General features: G+C 33.7%; 3 protein-coding genes across 5 annotated transcripts in view; all 3 read left to right on the forward strand.

The window, feature by feature from the left end:
* The first annotated feature begins 495 nt into the window (after positions 1-495).
* On the forward strand, positions 496-18,274 carry LOC105197400 (venom carboxylesterase-6). 3 transcript variants are annotated; one of them, XM_011163721.3, is made up of 9 exons: positions 496-581; positions 2,048-2,330; positions 10,992-11,326; positions 11,956-12,155; positions 12,991-13,187; positions 14,435-14,600; positions 15,133-15,326; positions 15,769-16,055; positions 16,316-16,529. In XM_011163721.3, exons 2-9 carry the CDS (start codon positions 2,109-2,111, stop codon positions 16,527-16,529), a joined length of 1,815 nt encoding a protein of 604 aa, XP_011162023.2. In that variant the 5' UTR covers positions 496-581; positions 2,048-2,108. The 3 variants fall into 3 exon arrangements, with proteins under 3 accessions (XP_011162023.2, XP_011162024.2, XP_039302094.1); XM_011163722.3 differs by having other exon boundaries at positions 524-739; XM_039446160.1 differs by lacking the exon at positions 496-581 and having other exon boundaries at positions 2,109-2,330; positions 16,316-18,274.
* A 681-nt stretch (positions 18,275-18,955) lies between these two features.
* Positions 18,956-22,141, forward strand: LOC120356913. The gene is made up of 3 exons (XM_039445798.1): positions 18,956-19,093; positions 19,516-19,734; positions 20,780-22,141. The coding sequence occupies exons 1-3, from the start codon at positions 18,956-18,958 to the stop codon at positions 21,239-21,241; spliced, it is 819 nt and encodes a 272-aa protein (XP_039301732.1). The 3' UTR covers positions 21,242-22,141.
* LOC105197401 (amyloid beta A4 precursor protein-binding family B member 1-interacting protein) overlaps positions 21,863-22,628 on the forward strand; it is a 129,149-nt gene continuing 128,383 nt past the window's right edge. Inside the window, exon 1 of the mRNA XM_011163724.3 lies at positions 21,863-22,223. The gene's annotated coding sequence lies outside the window, so the exon portion shown is untranslated. The remainder of the gene's footprint in view (positions 22,224-22,628) is intronic.

Genomic DNA, 22,628 nt, shown 5'->3' on the forward strand with positions numbered 1-22,628 from the left:
AAATGATAAAGTTTAAAAAAACAACTAAATTCAATAAATTCACGGTTTACAGAATAGTTAATATGATAATGTCAAGCTAATGTAAATTAAATTCAAAATACAAATCAATACGCTCGTATATCTAAACAATAGAATCATAATAAATATAGGACAAGACGTACTAATATAAATTAAATTTATACAAGCAAGCATTCTTAATTTAATATTTTTTAATTGTAATATTTTAATTGTTTTCTTATGTTCCATTAAAATTGTGAAAAAGATGACAAGAATTCTCTTGTAATTAAAAAAATTATAATTTGTGTTATATTAATTAACATTGAAAAGTACAGTTTATCTATTTAAACGTATTAATCATATTAATTAGCATAATTAAAAAAAAACATAATCAACGAGGAAAACCATTCCTCAGGATAAACAGGTTAAATCGAAAAGGAAGTTACCAGAAACATTTGTGCTCGTCAGTGTGACGTCAATTACCATCATCGATAATAACCCAACGAACGACTCTCTCCTGAGACAGTCTTAATCCTACCTTCGACAAACGCGCGCGTTCCTCGATACACTCACGAAACCGCACGGTATACCCTGTCATTATATCAACTTCATTCGATTTATTGTCGAGAGCTATTACTAACACTATAATTCTCATAATCTGCCAATAATCTCTTCGCTTTTTGTCTTACTATCGGATATTTGGACGTTAGAGAGACTACACAAAAATAACGTATTTTCTGCTGTAAGTCTGTGTCAATCTGTGAAACTTTCTTATGAAATATTTTTTACAATTATTTACACTTGTATTCTTATTGCATGCCTGTGCAAAACGTAAATTTGCTTAATTTTTTGTTTTTGTTTCTAGTATTAATTATTCTTATAAATAAATCTAATCAGTGACATATGGAAATATATATATTTTTAAATAATGATGAAATCTTTGAGTGATAGATATCTTGTAAAAATCATTTTTCGTAATTGTGGTTGTATCACTTGTGTTTTTTAAAAATGTGCTTCAAAAAATAAACAAATCGTGAAGATCGTACATTATCGACGTAGAAATTACTCGTTACACAGTATATATTTGAAAAATACTAAACTAGAAAAAAGCATCAAATTTTGAAAATATATGGTAAATAATAGCAGTTTTTTTTTTTTTTCAAGATTTAAGATGATAATTTTTCAATGTCTATTCCAGAGATGTAGCAGAAAAAAACAAATTAAAAGTGCAGAAGTGTGTTTAATATTGACATATTGACTTATTAATTGATATCATCTCAGTGATTTCTCATTATTTTCAAAGTCTATATAATCCATTGACATTTACAATTATAGATTGCCCCTGTTGTATTTCATAACTCTTTCGTCATTGATCTTGAAATTTTTTCCTTTACATAATACTACTTTGCATTTACGACTTGAAACCAGTTTCTTTGACATGCATCGTGGCTTACTTAGTTGCTAAAAATTATCAATCTCTGTAACACGATGTATAGGCATACAATAGTTTCACTTTCTCCGTGTGTCGTATTCTAATCTAGTGTAGACGGGATTATTTCCATATTTTCAAATTTTTTCTATTAATGTCTAAATGCTGTTTGTATATTTCTATTTATGTATATGTCTTCAAAGAATCAACGTTTATATTTTGTTTACGTTGTACATTTTGCCTTAGTGCCCATGTAATATAATTTAAATTAAAGTATTAATACATAGTTCAGATTGTTTATGTTTTAAAAAACAATAAGTTATAAGAATTTTCATCATCATAAAATGGCTATTATTGTCACAAATAAAAAATACTTTTGTAAATTTTTTTTTTTATGTAGAAACAGTTATATGTAATAGTATTTTAATTATTATATATATTATAACTGTTTAATAGTCGAACGCAATAGAAGCTTTTATATAAAAACTTTAATATCTTTTTATAATTATTTAGATACGTGCATTTATACTTATATTTGTATTTTTGCGTTTACAATTAAATTTCCATTTTATATGTTTACACTTCATGATAAATATTTTATATTAACAATATTGTTTACAGATCTCGTCGCGAAATCTCTTAATGGTCTGAGGCTGTATGGTGGAGACTGTACGCTTCAAGAATGTTAAAAATGAGGGAATATCAAAGTAACATATTGATTCAGTTAGGCATTATTTGCGTTTTCGCACTTAATGCGGATATTGTCCGTGGTGACAGTCTAACTGTAAAAACGCTAAATGGCATGCTGCGTGGCACGACAATGCCCACCCGACATGGAAGAGACATTTACGCATTTCTGGGAATTCCCTACGCTGCACCGCCACTCGGAGAACTCAGATTCAAGGTAAAAATATCTTGCTTTCTTTTTGCGAGACGCAAACACGAAGTTGAGAAATTTCATCCTTGGATTGAATTCGATTCAACCGTAATTTGAATTTGCGGAATTAAAGTTTAGACGTTTTTTTAAATACAGACGAGGAGTCAGAAATAAAATATAGGTATTTTTAAAATGGCCAACTAAAATCTGTAGACATATTTCTAGCTAATTCTAAGTATATTTTTTCGCGTGAGCGTAAAATATACTTAGAATATATTAATATCTGAACGTGCGACTTAACAATTTATTTTTAAAAGTATACGTGCTTGCAACATATGCACGTCAAGATAAATATTTGTCGGAACTTATTTTCACGCCTTAAAAGTGATTGCATAAACTTGTATGAGCTAATTACAGCTCTTTAGATTACGGCTGAAAAAGAGCGTGGAATATTATAATTAATTAACTAAACCTGCTTGCTGTGTCCCTAATGATTTATAATAAATTACGCCTCTCGTGCAATTGCTCGAAAAGCTGCGTCAGGGACTTTCGCGGCAATTAGTATGCAACAATTACGCATCGTAATAACGAAAACGTCCTTTTCCTCCGGTTTATGCATCGTACGTTTTTTTTTCCACGCAATTACGCGCCGCCGCTCTGTTGCAACTAATTTCGAACGCCGACATCACGCTTTCTTAGATCAATTCAAATAGAATAACTGCACACGACATACTTTCTGCTGTTTCGCAAAAGTAAAAAAAAAACTGCGTTATAATCGGATAAATGTAATAATTCTTTCTGAGCACGAGTCTACTATAAAGAAGAGCCTCAGCCTCAGTAAATAGATACAGGATGCAACGAAATCGCAATCTTATTGATCACTTTGTATTCGCGTGATGTCCTGCCTTGGCAATGTATTTTGCGCGTCACTTGTTAGATTTGCACGTGTTACTAATATTATTGGAAATCAATTATATTATTATTCAATATATTAATTATATTATTATTTTATGTCACAATTTGTAATGTAAATTTACATTGCATTTTTTGGAGATAATAATAATGAAAGATAGATTCAATAAATTAAATTTGTGGATAAAATAAGCTGAGCTTATCTATGCTTTGTCAAGTGTTCATCACTTGTGATAATAGAGAGTTTGAAAATACTCGTATGTTTCAAGACAGCTGAGAAAATATATCCAATTAGAAAATTGTTCGACAAAAAATTTAACATTGAAAGATTTTTAAAAATTATTCTGCAATATACGTAAAATAGTTTGCAATCTTATATATTATCAACGAATTCTATTGTGCTTAATTAACAGAAGCAAGAAAATTTAACGTAATCGAAAGATAAAATTTTTAAAATGGGTTTACGACAGAGAAGATGATTATTGAAAAGATTGCCCTGTAGAATTTATAAAGATTTTATGATACATTTCGCAATGTATATTAGGAAATCATGATGCAGAACTAATAATCGTTGGAATTTAATTTTTAATTCAAGCGAGACGTATCGCACGTATCAGAAATCATGCTAATCGTACTTTGCTTGCATTAAATATTCTGCTGGTTGACTGCTTTCGTCATTTAACAAGGAATGCTTCTTGCATTTTACCCGACGTCTATTTCATAAGATCATGGCATATCCAGCGATGCGTATAATATTATCTAATTTCGCTAGTTTCGAGTTCAGAAAACTTGACACTTATCTTAAGAAAATATAGAGCAAATTTTCATAAGCGAATACGAAAATAGAAACCAAGACACGTCAACTAATTTAAGTTCAATTTATTAGTTTATAATTATTCTTGCTCTGTAATTACATGGAATAATCGTTTTCAATTTAGCGCAATCTCAATGCTCATCGCCCACATTTGGAATATCTCATTTATTGTTAAATATATAATTACGTATATATTTTGTAAATTAAAAACTGTATCGAGTAATAGATATTTTGAGAGATATTTTAAAATAGAAATACTTCGTAAATTATTATCTCTATCAAATTAATTCATTAAATTGATTTGAGTAATTCATTAAAATTTGTAAAAAATTGAAAATAACTTCAATTTAATTACAAAGAGCAAGTGCGAATATGATGAATAGTTTACTCACCAGTCGCTGCGTCCCGCTGGTGAATTTCCCAAGAACTGGTGATTTTTCCAGGTGCGATGGACGATCGATTTAAGCCCATTTTGAAATTTACTTTACAAAACTTCTTCACTACCGTCGCGATATATATGTTACGTATAATCGATGCCCGTTATCTTTTCGGCACTCCTGCACTTATTTCACATTTTATTTATTTTACTATATCTCAGTTTATTTAAGATTTTTAGCAACGATAACTTTCGTGGTCACTATCACTTAATACATGCTATTAAATTAATGCCAATTACTACATATTTTATCATATAAATTAATACTATTACACACATATAGCAACACACATTTTAATTGATTCATGCATATAAAGCGTTTTTAAATTTATTAAATAGTCACATTAAATAATCACATTTTGTGCAAATGCAGTTTCCATAAAATAAAGTTCTATTTAATACGACCAATCAATCGAATTAAAAAACCCTATAATTTATCTATAAAAAATCGATAATGAAGTAATACTACGATCGTATGAAGATCACTTCATAAAACTGTCGCACGTTGAATTATTATCAGTATATGTCGCATTTACACATAACGTGATGGTCGCGTGAAACTTTCACGCTCTGAAAATCCTCAAATAAGAGACTGGCAGGGTTAGACAGTAATTAATTAAAAAGTTAAAAGTTAAATAATAAAGTTAAAAAGTTAATTTTAAATTATTTAATGACTTAATTTTTAACTTCAGCAAGTTATTTTAAAAACATAAATATTAACTTTTTTCCTAAGTTAAAAAATTGTCTCTATGTAAAGAAGAAAATAATGATAAAAAAATGCACATTTCCATAAAATAATTTCCAGAAAATAAATAACAAAAAATATTTCTTTATAATTTTATACACTTAATTTATACAAATAAAGTATTAAATTTATTTAAGGACCTATATTATAGTTATTTATAATATGGAATAGATAATCTGACTTTAAAAAATTACGACTTTAATTTAATACAAATAATGTTTTCCAAAATTAATTTTTTATTTAACTTAATTTAATTTTAACGTAACATTTAATCGAGTTAATTTTTTTTGTTAATATAACTTTTAATGTAAGTAAATTAATTTTGTAAGTCATTAACTTTAATTTAAAAAAATATTAACTTATCCAACCCTGGAAACTGAACACCGTTTAGACAACTTTTAATTGCTTCGTCATAATGTACGAAGCATTTAAGATAAAATGAGATAGTTACATCAAATAGATATATTTAAGACATGATGTGTCCAATCTCTTAAGCTCGTGGAAAACGATACGATTTTTTCCGTTGCATTGCTAGCGATCTAGTAAATTCCTAAAAATACTACGAGTTGCCAGTGTATTTCTAAAATTTCACCAAGCCGGAAGTAATCCAGCAGGAAAAATCGCATTGTCTGCCGCTTGAGAATTTCTATCGCGTTTCACTTTATCGCGCTATCTATACATATTTTTCCGCTATTTTCCGATAATTTGCTTCCAACCGATATGTTCTTTTGCCATTTCTGATATTACGTGTAATTTTTCCGCGATACTATTCGATACTAACAAATTGGAGTCGCTTAATATCAAGTATAACCGCGATAACGTACTGCAAATACCGATCGTAACAATCACAGTACTGATCGAAACTGTTCGACAGATTTACCTCCGACGATGTTTATGACGATTGATCGAGGATTTCTGCATCGCCGGCGTCCGGATGGCACGATTACGCATTTGCAAACGAGCGCGGAGATCGCAAAATACATTTCACTTGTCGACCCGCTAAGTTACTGATCCGCTCACGAATTCGTACTACGCGAGTCAAATATGACTGCCGCGTTGTATTACGCGAATCTAATATCACCGGAAATTTGCATGCGAATTAAATAAGACTGCCATGTTGCGCGTGATCGAACGCTGGTTCTGTTAAATGCGACATTGACGGAATTTATAGATATTAAATAAGACGATGACGAATAAGATCCTAAAGTTTATCGCCAGTCATTAACGAATAAACAACATTCACGACAATATCGTATTTGTTCATGCTGGATGTTCGATGCTCGACCGCGAGCGATTGACACGATTACACAGAAAAAAATCAAGATCAAATCCACAATTTATTGTTTCTATATCAGCAAGAATATAAAATGTTAGAAAAATTTATAATCTTGAACAGACATAATTTGCTTGCATGGAGAAAATTTTTCTCTTCATGTAAACAAATTATGTTCGTTTAAGATTATAAATTCTGCCAAGAAATTTTATATTCTTGCTTATACATGAAACAATGAATTGTTGGTTTAATACTAAATTTTTTTCTGTACACGCGGAATTTTTGAAAATTCGCGAAACTGTTGCTACGCATATTTTGTCGATAATTTGTTCCCGATTGACGTTTCCTCAACATTTCTAGTTTATTATTACGCGATACTATTTTGAACGGTTTGGAGTCAAATAACATAACCGTGATAATGTACTGCATGCAAATACTTACGGTAATCTGCATCACAGCATTGACTGCAGCGTTCGACGGATTCAGTCTCCTCGATGCTCGGGATGTCTGCATCACTGGCATCTGGATGACGCAAATAATCGTGGATTATGCACTTGCAAACGAGTGCGAAGTTCACGAAGTACATTTCACCTGTCGACCCGCTACGTAATCGTTTGCCTCCCGAATCTGTACTACGCGAGTCAAATATAGTCCCCATGTTGCACCACGCGAATCTAATATCGTCGAAACATGCGAAGTAAATGACTGCTATTCCGCGCGTGATCGAATGTTATTTTTGTCAAAAGGCAACGTTGATGAAAAATATATTGAACGAGATTAATGACGCGAATAAGATTCTGTTATCGTCAGCCATCGACGAATATATTCACGAAAAAATTTTATTCGTGTTCAACGTTCGATCGCGAGTGACACGGTTACGCGGAAAATTTGCAAAACTGTCGCCACACATATTCTCTCGATCAATTTACTCCTGACTGATGTTTCCGCATCATTATGCGACATTACTTTGAACGATTTGAAATCACTTAACATAACCGCGATAATGTACTGGAATGCAAACCCTCGATGCTCACAACGATTGATCGGGATGTCTGCATCACTAGCGTATTCGTCTGGATGACACTAATAATCGCCGATTATGCACTTCCAAATGCGCGCGGAGATCCGCTGACAAGGCTCTGAAATTGTGTATTACGCTTATTGCACAATAAAAAGCACAGACAATAAGAACAGGGAATAGCAATAGCCAATAGATTTCGCAACTTCTGATTGATTCGCAGATATTTTTCGCGGCTTCTGATTGGTTGAAATCTATTGCCTGTTGATATTCCCTGTTTCTACTGCCTGTGCTTTTCATTGTGCAATAGGCTTTACGCTAATCAAATATGGCTGTCGCGTCGCGTTAAGCCCGTATCAGACTACGCATTGAAAATTGAAGATTAAAGATTGAGCTTTGGCCAATCAAAATAAAAGGAGTTAAAATTTCCTTGTTTTGATTGGTCAAATTTCAATCTTTAATCTTCAATCTCAATCTTCAATGCGTAGTGTGATACGGGCTTTACGCAATCCGATGTAGCGATCCACGTTGGTACCGGGTGTCAGATCACCGTGAACATGGCCACCGTAACACGCGTGATCGAGCGCAGCTTTCATCGAATGCGATATTACCATGATCTATATCGAAGGGGACGATGATGCGAATGAGATTCTGTGACACCTATCATCATCGCCGAACACACAATAATCGCGAGATACTCGATTCGTCACGTTCGACGTTCGATCGCGGCGAGCAACGCGGTTAGACGGAATCCTCGGAAGTTGGCAGCGAGCATCGCTTTTACACTATGCCGACGACGCTGCGCATCGTACCCAGGCACGCTTTTTCAACGTTTTTCGATAATTGCTCCCAACCAACATATCCCCCTCCCCCCGATGTTTCCGCACATTCTTGTGTCATTTTTGTGCCCGTTAACGCGAAAAGAGGATCGAGAAATGCCGGGAACCACCCAAGCAGACCGAGTCACAATAACGTCAAAATGATATCGAGGTGAATCGTGATTGATCAAAAAATTACTTTTAACAATCGTTCTGCAGTCACTTTAACGACATCTTTTACTTCCTGTTTTGCTTGGGCACATCGCGCGACACAACCTACGCGAGGTGTTCTGTTTGTCTTTGACGAACCTGCGACATAAACATCCCCGGCAGCTCGCAGCTCGAATTGTTATCGGTGTCTCGGCGTTCGGTGTCTCGGCGTCTCGTAGATTTCCGCAAAGGGGTCGATTACACGATCGATGCAATACACACTTGCGCGATAACACGAAATAACACCACTCGCCCACCAGCACCCACCGGTCCGTTTCCGCTTGCCCACCAGTCCGTTTCGTTTCCGCTCACCGGTCCGTTTCCGCCACCAGCGCCACTGCGCCACACTGTTGGACGCAGCAGCATCCTCTCCACAGCTAATGCGAAGTGTGCGCACTGTGCGCATTCAGTGCACGCGTGTAGTACGTTCCCCTCTGTGCGCATTAGCTGCGGTGGCGTTGTCGCTGCGTCTGCAATCTGATAATCAGAATTATGCCACGTACTTCAAGATTACGTCTATACGGGTTTTTTACGTAAATAAATACGTAATGTTTACACAAACCTTTTTTATGTAGACAATAAAAATGTGTAAAATATGTAAATTATTATAAATTGGATAATTAAATTGTTAACATATCTGATTTTAATGTATTAATAATAAAAATATATAATATTAAAAATCAAAATGTTAAAGAAAATAATACATCAAATTTTCATTATATCACACAATGCACACGGCGTTGGATAGTAACTAGTTAAAAAGTTAATAACTTTTAACTGGTTAATTTTTAATAATTTAATTTTTTACTTTAACTAGTTATTTTTGAAACACAAACTTTAATTTATTATATAGAGAACAAACGCGGCAAACACTACGTTTGAAAAATAACTTGCATATGGAGCCGCGAGTGATTTTTCATCATGTCGTGAATTCCCATCATGCAAAGGAGGGGAAAAAAAAAGTCAGTACTGCTGAGAAGATTCAACACTTGGACATACATATACACACACACACACACACACACACACAAACATTGGATGCACGATTGTCCGTTCGCCATCCAAAATAGTCATAGACGGTATGCGATACACGATGTTTTTCAGAAAAAGAGAATGTAGGAAAAATTGTAATCTCCAGATAATTGAAACAAATTAAACTTTTAATTATTACATATACTTTATAGGCTGATGAAGGCTAAGTAAAGCCGAAACGTCGTCTCTAATTAATTGTACTACTTAACTAAATTATATTATTGTAAACTAAAATTGCTTATTTAATTGTGCTCGTTAAAATTGACCGTTTCTAATATTATACTTTTTGTTTATTCAAAACACGAGCGGTCCCCCAAGAATTTTATTATTTAATTTATTAATTATCTTTCCATGTTAAAAATTTATCTATTATATAAATGAAAAAGAATTATAAAAGTAAAAGTATATCCCCACAAAAACAATATTTCTTTCTTATTTTATTTAAATTTAATTTAAAAATAAAATATTAAAGGTGTTTGATAAATCACACTGTCAAAAATTGACAGAATTTAATGTAATGTAACAAAAGCAAGTACATTAAAAAACATTTAATGTTGTTAAAAGTACTCTAAATTTCAAACATATTCGTTTCAGATATATTAACCCGTACTAGTCACACGGGATCCAAAAGACTCCACGCGTCCTTCTTCTAACTTTAAGAATAGACAGACCATTCAAAATCAAACAACCTTCTATGAAACTAATTTTTATCTGAAAGTATACTCTCTTGAGAATATTCCTAAATTTTTGTTGAATTATCGCAAAAATAAAAAATTTTATAAATGGTTTTGTAAAAAAATCAAATTTTGCAGTTTTTTCTATTTGATTTTTTTTTACTATGTTAAATTCTAATTAAATACTATGTTAAATACTATGTTAAATTCTAATTAAAAAAAAATTATTAGATGATAAAGAATAGACCTCAAGGTATGTCCAGTAAAATTTTTGCGACGAAATATCAAAAAGTTGGCAAATGGCGACTGATTTTATGCAGGGGGGTCCAGGGGACCCCATGTGATCATTATGTTATTATTTAGAAGTGTGACCATTACGGGTTAAAAAATATTTAAAAAAATTCATTTAATATTAAAAAATACATTTTCTCTCCTCCTCCCCCCCCCTCTCTCTCTCTCTCTCGTATTGAAATAAACGTTTTCCAAACGTAAAAAATTTATCCTTTCAATAACATAGACGTTTTTTAATGAAATAAAAGGGACTTACTATTTTTAACGTTTTTAATAATAATTTTCAAATGTTTTAAAAATATTTTTTTAAATATTATTTGCTGCTTGCAAATTTTTTTTTTAATTGAATTAGTTCCTTGTTTATGTAACTTTTAACGTAATTAAATTAATTTTATAAGCCATTAACTTTAATTTGATTTAGTTAAAAAAATATTTGATCTTATCCAACCCTGGTTCTCTCCAAAGCCACCGCAACCCCCGGCCGCATGGAACGGCACCCGAGATGCTACGAAAAACGCGGGAATATGCACACAACGGAACATCTACGTCTATCAAGAGGAGATTGTCGGCGAAGAGGATTGTCTTTATCTGAACGTTTACACGCCGTGCATACATTGCATCGAAGACGACCCTAGTTCCGATCATGATCTGAAACAATTGCGGCGAGAAGCTTTCGGCGGATTCCCGGTCTTGCTATGGTTCCACGGCGGAGGCTGGGTCGCTGGAGCCGGTCACTCAGACTATTACGGACCTAAGTTCCTGATGGACTTTGATGTCGTTCTTGTTACCGTCAACTTCCGGTAATGAAGCAAGGATTTATATTTTAAGTCTGACGCTATGCATCAGATTTTTCATCATGCAATCTTATTTTTCGCAATTATATTGACGCAATTATATTTTTTTATATTAAATATGATAAATAGAAATATTGCATAAATGACACATTTGCTTTCATATAAAAATTGAAAGTAAAAGAGCGGCAATTTTATAAGAAAACAATAACATTGATGACAAAAAAGAAACGGGTGGATTCTAATTAAATAACAACACATAGATAATCAGGACCGTAGCTAGGAGGGTGTCAGAGGGTGCCCAGCACCCTCTAATATTCTTTTGTTTCCTTCTAAACACAACAAATAACGTGTCTTTACACAATCTTTCGCTTTTTTAATGTTAAGAGTTTTTTTATTGTATTGGTATGCATAAATGCAATAAAAGTCGTTTTCTTTGTACCTAGACGTAATACATTATTTTGTTTTTGTAATTTTTATATTAATATATTCTTTAGTTTTTTAAAAAGACTTTAAATTGATATCCTAAAATGTTATTTTGATTAAATTGTAAGCACTCTACTTTTCCCCAGGCATCCTCACAAAATTCGTTCTAGCTACGGCTCTGTAGATAACAATACATAAATTTCTCACAATAGACTCGGATCGCTGGGCTTCTTGAGTACGGAGGATCTGGAATGTCCAGGAAATTTAGGATTAAAAGATCAGCAACAAACTCTGCGATGGGTGCACGAGAATATCGCTTTCTTTAACGGTGATCCAAATAGAGTAACTATTTTCGGTGAAAGCGCAGGCGGTGCAAGTGTTCATTATCATATGGTCAGCCCTCTTTCAGAAGGTAAAACTTTAGCAATATTTTTCTGTAACAAATGCTTTTTTAAATAAATTACATTAATTGGCGGTAACATTATAAATAAATGCAGAATATGAAAGTAAAAAAAAAAGAATACGTACTGGAAAATATAAGTGTTGATTAAAATAAAGAAATATTTTGCAGCAAAAAATTAGAAAATAGGTATAAATGTAAAGGCTGATATAAATTAAAAAAAAAAATACATGTTGAATTTTTTAAAATTTTTTACAACAGCGGTACACGTTAATTAATCTAAATTGTGTAATTGTATTTGTCTCGAAAAGCATATCGATTACTACGAAAATTTTCCTCGACGTAACAAGATGTATAGCAAATACTGCACGCTATTGTACGTTTTATTGTAAAAACTGATTCTCGATTCTACGATTCATCTCGTGTTCTGTTGTCATTAAATGTTGCGTAATCGATCGCTTGCATAATATTACTTCACACGTGCATGCATAATATCAATTTCAATTTACGTCGCGATTCGTAATTGCGAATTTTTAATCAATCTCTGAAGAAACGTGTTTCAAAGTATTGCGATTTTCTTCCTGGAAGTAGTTAATAATGTTAATGATCTCAAGATGTAAACTGCAAATCTGGAGCTCAACGAATCGATTTCAAATTTTACCATTTCTTATTACTGAAAAAAATATATGTATTTAAATCTGTGGAGCTTTACTTTAATAAATTTTAACTCTTCTTAATGATGCATTTGAGCATCATTAGTAATATGATCTTTTGCAATATCATGCTCTCAATTGGCATAACTCGTTTTAATGATCAGGAATTGTTTATGTTTTTCTGAATCACGCAGGACTTTTTCATCGCGCTATTTCTCAGAGTGGCACCTTCTACAACCCGTGGACTTTAACGTCACCAGGTACTGCCAGAAAGAAGGCTATGATGGTGGGTGAACATTTAGGATGCAACTTCGAGGATTCTAAAGAACTCATCAAATGCCTACAAACGAAGAGCGCGCAGGAGATCATCGGCACCGATCGTCTTTTCCAGGTAATAAAATTTGATCGACATCACAGGTATTTTTTGCATAGCAAAACAGTTGCTGCTATTAGATCTGAATGCTAAATTACTTTAAATATCGTCGAATAGCTTCGTTCTCGTTATTTATTTCGACATCTATCTGGAAGGATTAGCGTAGATGCCAATCGGTGTTTAATCGTTCGTACATGTGTGCATACCGATGTAAAAACCGTTGGTCACGTTCGCGTGAAATTAATAAAGTTATGTGAAAGTTGCGCTTAATGTATCTAATATAATATGTTATGTATCTGGGTCACTTATCATCATTGATACAATCTCGGTTATACGTAAAAGACTTCACGCCTGACTCGCAATGTTCACGTTTTACATGAACTCCCTTACTTAAAATATATCAAATGCATTCATGCGCAGCTATTAAGAGTGCAACCACGAGATAAGTTCTATATCTGCACGTGCATCAGTCCCAGAAATTACGTGCGCTGACAGGTAGACACTTCATCGATACAAGTGCATGTAAATTATCCACGAACAGTCACGCAATGGTTTCGCGTCGCTTACCACTTTAGAGTAGGTGTGCCTTAATGTGAAATTAAAACGAAGTTGAAAGGCCATCATTAATGGTTACTCTAAAATCCTTTAATTTGCTATTTTATATTGTCTAATAATAAAGTTGCTCGCCAGATTTGTTGATTATGTTAGAAATTTTAACATAAATTCTGATAATGAGATGATAAAATTTTGTTTACTTAAAATTTTTATGAATAATGGATAAGCGGAAATTTTTATGATTAATTTTCATACGTGTTATGTTTCAAAGATAAGTATGGAATTAAGGTAATGGATAAACATATGCAGATAACACAAGAAAAACCAGTTTGGCGAACACGTATTTATGCTTTCCGCGTATAATAATATGTATTCGATGTTTTAATTCATGTCTGTGTATCTCAGATATCTTTATCGGCTCATATTAAAATACAAAACAAGCAGCACTACCAGTATAGATTTCTTACAAAATCTTTGTAAGAAATGCAAAAAAACTGATTATAATATCAAAAAATCTCGAATGCCTATGTGCTGCATTAAAAATTCTTACGTGTTTGGTAGAATTTTATTTTGCATTCTTGGCAAACATACGCTTCTTTATTTTTTATTGTCATTCAACAAAACAACTTACTCTTATTTCTCTACAAGTATGTTCGGTATAACTCTTCGTTTTTCATCATTAAATTTAATTATCAATTACCTTATCACAGAAATTTGGTTACTGCCCAATGATACCATTCCGACCGGTAATTGAACCCAAACATGAAGGTGCCTTCCTGATAGAGGATCCTTTAATTTCCGTACAAAATGGTCGCTCTCTCGATATACCCTGGATGACGGGGACCACTTCGCAAGAAGGAGCTCTAAAAGTAGCAGGTAGAAGCTCGAATTTAGTTTGACAGAAGCAAATCCACTTCAACCAACTCCAATTAACTTTAATCGACGATTAACTCGATCAGCAGTGTTGCCAACATGGAAAGGAAAACAGTTCATTATTAGAGCAAGGCGCTAAATTTTTTTATTTTTTCTTTATAATAAATTTTATTGATGTTTTATTGTTTTAATATAAATTGATATATAAAAGATGGTTAATACTGCTGATCAAGTTAATCAGAGTTGATTGAAGTAGTCGTTAATGACAGTTTAACGATGTCGATTTTTAAAATGTAGAAGTCCCAAAAATTCCTCAGTAAAGAGTATAATTTCAAAAATCTTATTAAAGTCTCCATTACTTTTCTCAAGTAGCAGATAAATTCAATTACCGTATCGAGTAATTAGCTTTTTAATTCATGTAACGTGTTTTCAGGCATCATTGAATTAAGTAACATTATTTTTGAAATTTTCTATAAATTATATGTATAATTAAAGTGCCAACAAAGAAAATATTTATGTGCGCAACGCTTTTCAGGTATTTACGGACGTGGCCAAGTGGACGAATTGGAGAATAACTTTAACAATATTGCGCCTATAAGCTTATTTTATAATGACAGATACAACACGAAAGGGGCTTTGCAAGATGAGATAACCGCCACCATTCGTGATTTTTATTTCAACTCTGATCCTATCGACCACAGCGATGATTCCAGATTCAAACTCATCAATGTGAGTTCACATAATAGTATAATTTGAAATATTAATATCTAATGTGTTAAGAAATATATGACTTTACATTTGATTCACTGAAAGCTTGCGTATCATACAGATATCTTAATAATCGATGTCAATATTTGAATTGTTTTAACAGATTTTATAACTCAAATATATTGTATTTATTAAAAAAATAATAGATGTATTTGATATTCTAATTGATAATTATAGCCTATGATAGAGTATAGACTTTCTTTTTCTCCTCCTTTTTTTAAATTATAGATGTCGATACAGCAAATATTTTCATACATTATATTATATTGGAAAATTTATAATTGTGTAATTATTATAAACATAATTAATATTTGTAATTGCGTCATAACTACGCAGAGTTAACTTAGCAAAATCATGTTTATTAATGCTTAGTCTCATAATGTTTATTAATATGATTTTACAGATGTATAGTGACTCATGGTTTAATCACGGTGCTCACGAAGCTGTACAATCTTTTATTGTAAATCAAACATCACCAGTCTTTTATTATTACTTCTCATACGAAGGAAGCGTGTCCTTCAGCACGATATTTGGCGATCCCACAAGAGATTATGGAGTAGTGCACGCGGATGATCTGCAGTATTTGTTCCCTGTGGGTGAACAATTATTCCCGAATACGCCACTGTCCGAGAACGATCATAAAATGATCGATATCATGACTAGTCTTTGGTATAACTTTGCAAATTCCGGGTAAGTGTTAATATTTAATTAGCAAAAGGCTATAAATCAAATTAAATATAAATAAAATGTTGAAAATTTTTATCGTAACAAAATTTTATTATAATTAATGCTAAAATAGGTTAGTGCAAAGAAAATTAGAGCGTTTAACTGTTAATCTTGTGTTTCTTGTTCGATTTTTTTTTTCTTTGATTATGAGATTTTCTTTCGATAAGATAAAATTATAAAAAGAATTTCGTTAATAAAACATTTCTAATGAAATATTCTTGTAGAAACCCTACGCCAAAAATTACAAAAACGATTCCATTAAAATGGAAGCCCGTAAAAACAAATTATGCACCGGAATATCTACATCTAAACAGTCCAGACAATATTACTATGGGACATGGTCTTCTCTGGCAGAGAATGACATTTTGGGATACCTTAACACGTCGAATCACATCCGGTGGCAATAAATTTAGACGCTTAAAAAAGGACGAATTGTAATTTGTGTATTTGCACAATTAAGTCCAAAGCATCTTACATTAGTATGATTATAAGAATCTTAAAATAAATTTTCAGAATTTGTTCATTTTTTTCAATTACAATTGATTTGTTTTGTAAAATAAATTAATTACAGTTATTGCAAATGCTTCTTAGATTATAATTATACATTGAAAATATTTTATTGTAATGATATGAAATTTACGAAACGCACGATACATTTGTGTTGTTTAGCTGCACTTCTTTGTTTAACAATATTCTTTTTTTTTTATTTTTTAAATGTAATTATTTACTAGCACGTATTAAATGTTAAAAATGTTACTATAATTGTATATGTATATATTATTATATTATAATACAACATTATTATGTTATTATAATATTATTGTTACGTCCGCGGTTTTAAGACCGGGGCGTAATTTTTATTTTTGTAATTACTGTCACCAATTGTTACGTCTTTCTGATAAAATTGCACACCGAAAGAACCTAATCCGATAGTAAAAAGTACTAAAATAAAAATTCTACGCAGTTTTGAAAAAAATATCAAATTTTCGCATAAAATTTTTATTTTTATCACATGAAAAAAATAGTTCGGATAGTTATTCTTACAAGTTTTATAGTTACATCCGGTAGAGAATTTAGTAAAAAATAAACATGCACCGTCTCAACTATATTAATCAAATATTTTTCGAGTTATATTGTATGCCGTTATCTTAATTTAACGTGCACAGTGCGATGGTAGCATGCAATTGTTTTGCGATTAAAGAGTCAATGTTTTACTGGTATCTCTATATAATTTAACTTTTTCTTTATCTCAAATCATCAGATAATTTTAATAGCTCTAATTTTTAAATTATTTTGATTTGACGTATACTGTGCGGTAGCAGTGTATACAAAAAATTGTTATACGATTTAAAACTTATTGTTTTATTGTTGTTACTATTTTTAATCATCTTGGAAAGATAGAAGGAATCAGGGCACGCGAGTAACGTGGCGCTCGCGAGGCTCGGAGATGGCGCGTGCGAGTACCGCGGGACGAATTCCTTAGATTCCGTGTATGATTTTCGTGGTAATCTCGGTTTGTCGTGTACAGCGCAATAGCGACCAGTACACGCAATCATCATGCGATCTTAAATTTATTGTTTTATTATTATTTCTATTTTTAAATATATCAAGAAAAAAGTAAGAAAAATATTACAGAAAGTTATCGGCTATACGTAACCGCTCAAGTTTTAATTATTCATTCCAATTCAAAGATGCTAATTATGTTAAACTTGTTTTTATGTTTCAAATTTTTCATTATATACAATATCATATCAAGTAAATTGAAAATTATTTTTATGTATGTACAGATGGCGCGGAAAAAGAAAGAAATTTTTGTACGCCAGACGTAACAATTATAATATAATAACACATAATTGATATTTTAATATAAATACAATTAGTATAACATACAAGCATTATCACAGGAAAAGGCCCATTTAGTCGAAATGGAGTTAGAACCAGATTTGATAATTAAAGACTATAAACTATCGTTTAACATGTGAAATAGTATTTTAAACGTTAGTGACCAAATAGGTTTTTTTTCTATGATAATGATACATATGTATATGTATTTGTATGTACATTATACATTATTATATAAAAATTGTGCCAAAATAACACAGAAATGGTACAAGATTGTGTAATCTGTAAAAATAATTTTGTCATTTAAAATGATATAATAATAAATTTTCTATATCAATATAGCCAAGAGTATATTTTTATCTCGCGATAAGAGTAGATTGAATGAAAAAGATGACGGTAATACGATCGGTAGTGTTATACAAGCTGTGGAGTAACGTACAGTTCAGAATTTCAGCAAGGTTTCTCTTTACCTTTCCATATTACGACATTCTTCTACGCAACTTTATACAGCAATCTCTGTCGGTTATTTACTTTAATATTAGATATCATTAATTTTATGTGTAAATTTTTTTCACATGAAACGATTGCTGCATTAATATTCATGGTATCAGCATTTTTAACGCGATAAAAAAGGTTATAGATATTGATATATAAATGCAAGACGAGAAGTAGTCTTGACAGATTACATTTTCCACGAACGCACGATATTCATGTTTATTTAAACTTCTTCAGACTCAACGAAATTTGATTAATATACTTTTGATATTAATTTCTCATCATAATTAAGAAAGTATAATAATCGATTTTCATTATCTTTTTTTAAAAAAGAGATGAAAGTGTGATGGTGCAAAGAAAAACTAAGACCTTACTTCAATTCGCTTCAAACTACGGATTGACAAGAAAAATTTCACAGAGACACGTTTAATTAATGGTGATATCTGTTCGTTGTCAATAAAATAAATTATTGTTTCCAACTTAGCAAGACTTGTAAGTTTTAATATTTAATTGAAAGAACATTAAATATGAATGAGGAAAAAAAGAACGAAATTATTGAGATGGAAGCGAGAATGTATGCACCTTTAGAGTGGGATTCACCGGAGATATGCAAAATACAGGATCTCAAGGAAGCGCAGTACGAGGAAGCTCTACGTCTGATAAAAGTTCAGTAGCGAGAAAAACTAAAGAGAAGCTGTAACAAGCTCGCGTAGAATAGTTTAACGCGCAATTAGTTAACAAGTTTCGATCGTGCGAAAATGCGTCAACGACAATTTTTCCTTATTCCGCGTTTTCCTATTCCTCTCATTTGCAAAATGTTTTCCTGACAATCCGGTTAGAAAATCACACTTATCTCGCTTATTACTCGCGTCATTATTATAATATGCTTACTCAAGCTTGATTAAGAAAACGCACTATTTCGAAGAACTCTTGTAAAGGTATCAAATAGATTTGTGACCGATTTCATTTCGGCGTCGTCTCGCTCTCTCAGTAATAATTTAATTGATTAAGAACAACAGAAAATAGGAGATTTAATCGTTTCTCGCGAATGTTGCAGTTAAAATAAAGGTTATCGACTTTTTCGCAGCATCATTTTTTCCGGGAAGAGCCGATGTGCAAAGCAATCTCTTTGCTGCAAGATCAGGCATCCGTCAAAGCGTACCTAGACCTTTTGAGGACATGGATGAAGGACACTCTCAGTTTGGTCGCGCTCAGTCGGGCATCGGGGCGAGTCGTTGGAGTAACTGTTGTGCGAATCAACAGCTATTCGGATAAAAGTGACACGTATAATCGAGTCCAAGTACGTCTCTGATTAATGAGAATAATGAGCGATTAAAAGTCTTGATATGCGCTAATATTAACATTGCTATCACATTGTGCGCAAAGAGCTTTTCTTTTTATCACCAAACGGAAAGACTGGAGATCGATATTCGTAGTTCGATTTTATATTTAAGATCGTCTTTAGTGTGTCCTTAGATGGTCTTTTAACATTCAAGAAATGATAGTAAATAGTATCTCTAAATTATTGTGCTTAAGACGACCTTAATCCTTTCAGTCGCAACGTATCATGTACAATGTGACACCTTATATATTTTTAATTACATCATGCAATATTTATTAATGTTATTGAACTTTTGGTGTTTTCGACAACAATATTGAACCTTTAGTTCAATGTTGATTCTCCAATGGTCATGGTTTAATATTGTTGTTGCTTTTATTGTTATAAACAAATCTTAATATTCAAAAAGTGTTATCTTTTTTACGTTAAATTTATTTATACGTGAATTATCCTAGATAAACGTACACTTAAAAAAAAAATAAAGTAGATACTCTAAGGAATAAAATATTTTTTGTCAATTTTTTGCAGTTCAATTTTCAACTCTTTACAGCATAAATTTGAAAAAATATAAGTTTCTACGAATAAATGTAATTTTCGATAACTTGAAAAGTTTACGGGTTGCGTATTTATACACAAAGGTCTTTGACGCTATTAATTTCAAATTTTCTATTAAAATTTTGTATTTAAAATGATGAATCTATATAGATCAAATGTGACAAATCCAACAGGATAGAACATCGCAAATTTGTTATTTTACAATAATTAAATAATGAATTTTTTATTAACATTTTTTTGTAATCAGTGTGCTCGAAAACTTATATCTCAAATTTGAACGCATCCATGCATAGATTTAATTTTTGGAGTATTTGAATCTTCCATTTAAAATTAAAAAAATTTGAATTCAGCGGAAACCTATAATAGCATGCATATGACGCTTCCGAGTTACGTGACTGAAAGGGTTAAATGTGAGATTATAAGTAGCATCCGTTCTAAGACGACTCTAGACAAATAGCGAGCAAATTACGGGTATGCAAGGAAATGTGTTCGATTTGTTCAGGATTTCGATGGGGACGCTCTGGAGAAGATCATGGGCCTGATCAACGCTGTGATCAAACAAGCGAATGCGCACGAGGAGCTCGGCTGCGACGCGTACCTTCACCTTCGCGTTTTCTGTGTTCATCCGTCTTACCAAGGAAAAGGCGTCGGAGCAGCCCTGCTGAAGGCCTGCGTCAAAGTCGCGTCCACCCTGGACGTGCCGGCCATCGGCGGCGTCTTCACGTCAGGGCTGAGCCAGTCGTTGACCCTGAAACTCGGCTTTCGTCTCATCGCGGAGATCCGTTACGATCGCTGGATCGTCCACGACAGAGTCGTGTTCGACGATACCGGCAAGGGGAACTATTCGGCCGCTTTCATGGGAATGCGGATACCTCGCGGGGAGTCGCGCGGCGAGTTTGAAAACAGCCGCGAGAAGTAAGTACCGTGCGTCGATAACACCGAGTACCTGCGGCGTGAATTGCGGACTACAGTTATCCAACGGTCATCGCGCGAGAAAGACGCGGAAGTTCCTTGCGCAGATAAAATGGAAAGCTACGCCAATTTGGAATATACATTGTTGTCCCAATTTAATAGAAAGGGCTTTATATTTCCAAGGATTCACGGTATAATTAATACTGATCAGAGCCCGTTGCATCCACGTCGCGACAAGCTTTGCTCGATAAGCTGCAAGTATCCGAAAATGGAGAAAGAGAGAGAGGCAATATTTTTCCTCCGATTGCCGATGACCAAACTTTTACTGTACCGAATGGTAATACATACTCAATAAAACAATAAACAGTAATCTAATTTCCCAGATCAGAGAAGAAAGATGCATCGCCGAAAGGGTTGCGTCGACATTTCGCGATCGACGATTAAAATGTGGAGCTTCCGCGACGCGGCGGCAGAGGCCGCTGGCGCGGCGCGGAGCGACGGCGAGGTCCCCGTTCGAACTTGGCGGATGTGCGCGCGCGCCCGATGACGACATGCGCGAGCCGCGCGAGGAAAGGCTGCCGCGACGGCGGCGGCGGGCGCCGGCAGTCAGTGCATGACGGCCCGAGGTTTGTATCGATATCGTATCTCTCCGCGCACGGTCCGCTCGGCCTCGCGAGAGGGAAAGGGAGAAAGAGAGACGGAGACGGTTCCCGGGGACCCCGTGCGACACCGCGACGTTACTACGACGCGTCCGTCGTCGCGCGTCGTTTCCGCGTGTCCCGAAATTTCGCCTACGAAATTCGCGCCGTTCCGCACAGGACGCGTAGTGCGTGACGAAGGTGTGCGACGGTATCGTCGAGTTTACGACGCCAGACGGATTCGGCGGAGCTACAGCAGCGTGTGAGGAGAGAGAGAGAGAGAGAAAGAGAGTGAGAAGAGAGGGAGGGAAGAGGGAGAGAGGACGGGAGTACGCGACGAGTCATCCCTCGGTGAGTAACGTGGATTTCATTTCGGTACACGAACTCTACGCGAGGATTCACGAGGAGGCTGACCTTCCGAGACGTCGACGTCTCGGTCTCGCGGCGGCCTCGTGAACTTTTGCGAAAAGTGCAAAGCCCGCACGCTTGCGAAAGGAGCAAGTCGATCGATGAACGATTATTACGCTTGCGAATTATTATTACTCTCTTCGCTCCGAAGACTCCGCAACGAAGACGGAGAGAGAGAGACGCGATTCTCTCGACAATGTATCTCGCTTGTACGTCTCGTTACCTGCGCGTTTATTTAGATAGGACGTTTGGGACAGGTCTTCGTATTCGGACACAGATAGTCGAGAATAATATAAAATCGTCTCTACGAAATAGGTAAATACGTTATCTATAAGAATGTTTAGATTG

Source organism: Solenopsis invicta, chromosome 2, assembly GCF_016802725.1.
Source record: "Solenopsis invicta isolate M01_SB chromosome 2, UNIL_Sinv_3.0, whole genome shotgun sequence".
NCBI lineage: Eukaryota > Metazoa > Arthropoda > Insecta > Hymenoptera > Formicidae > Solenopsis > Solenopsis invicta.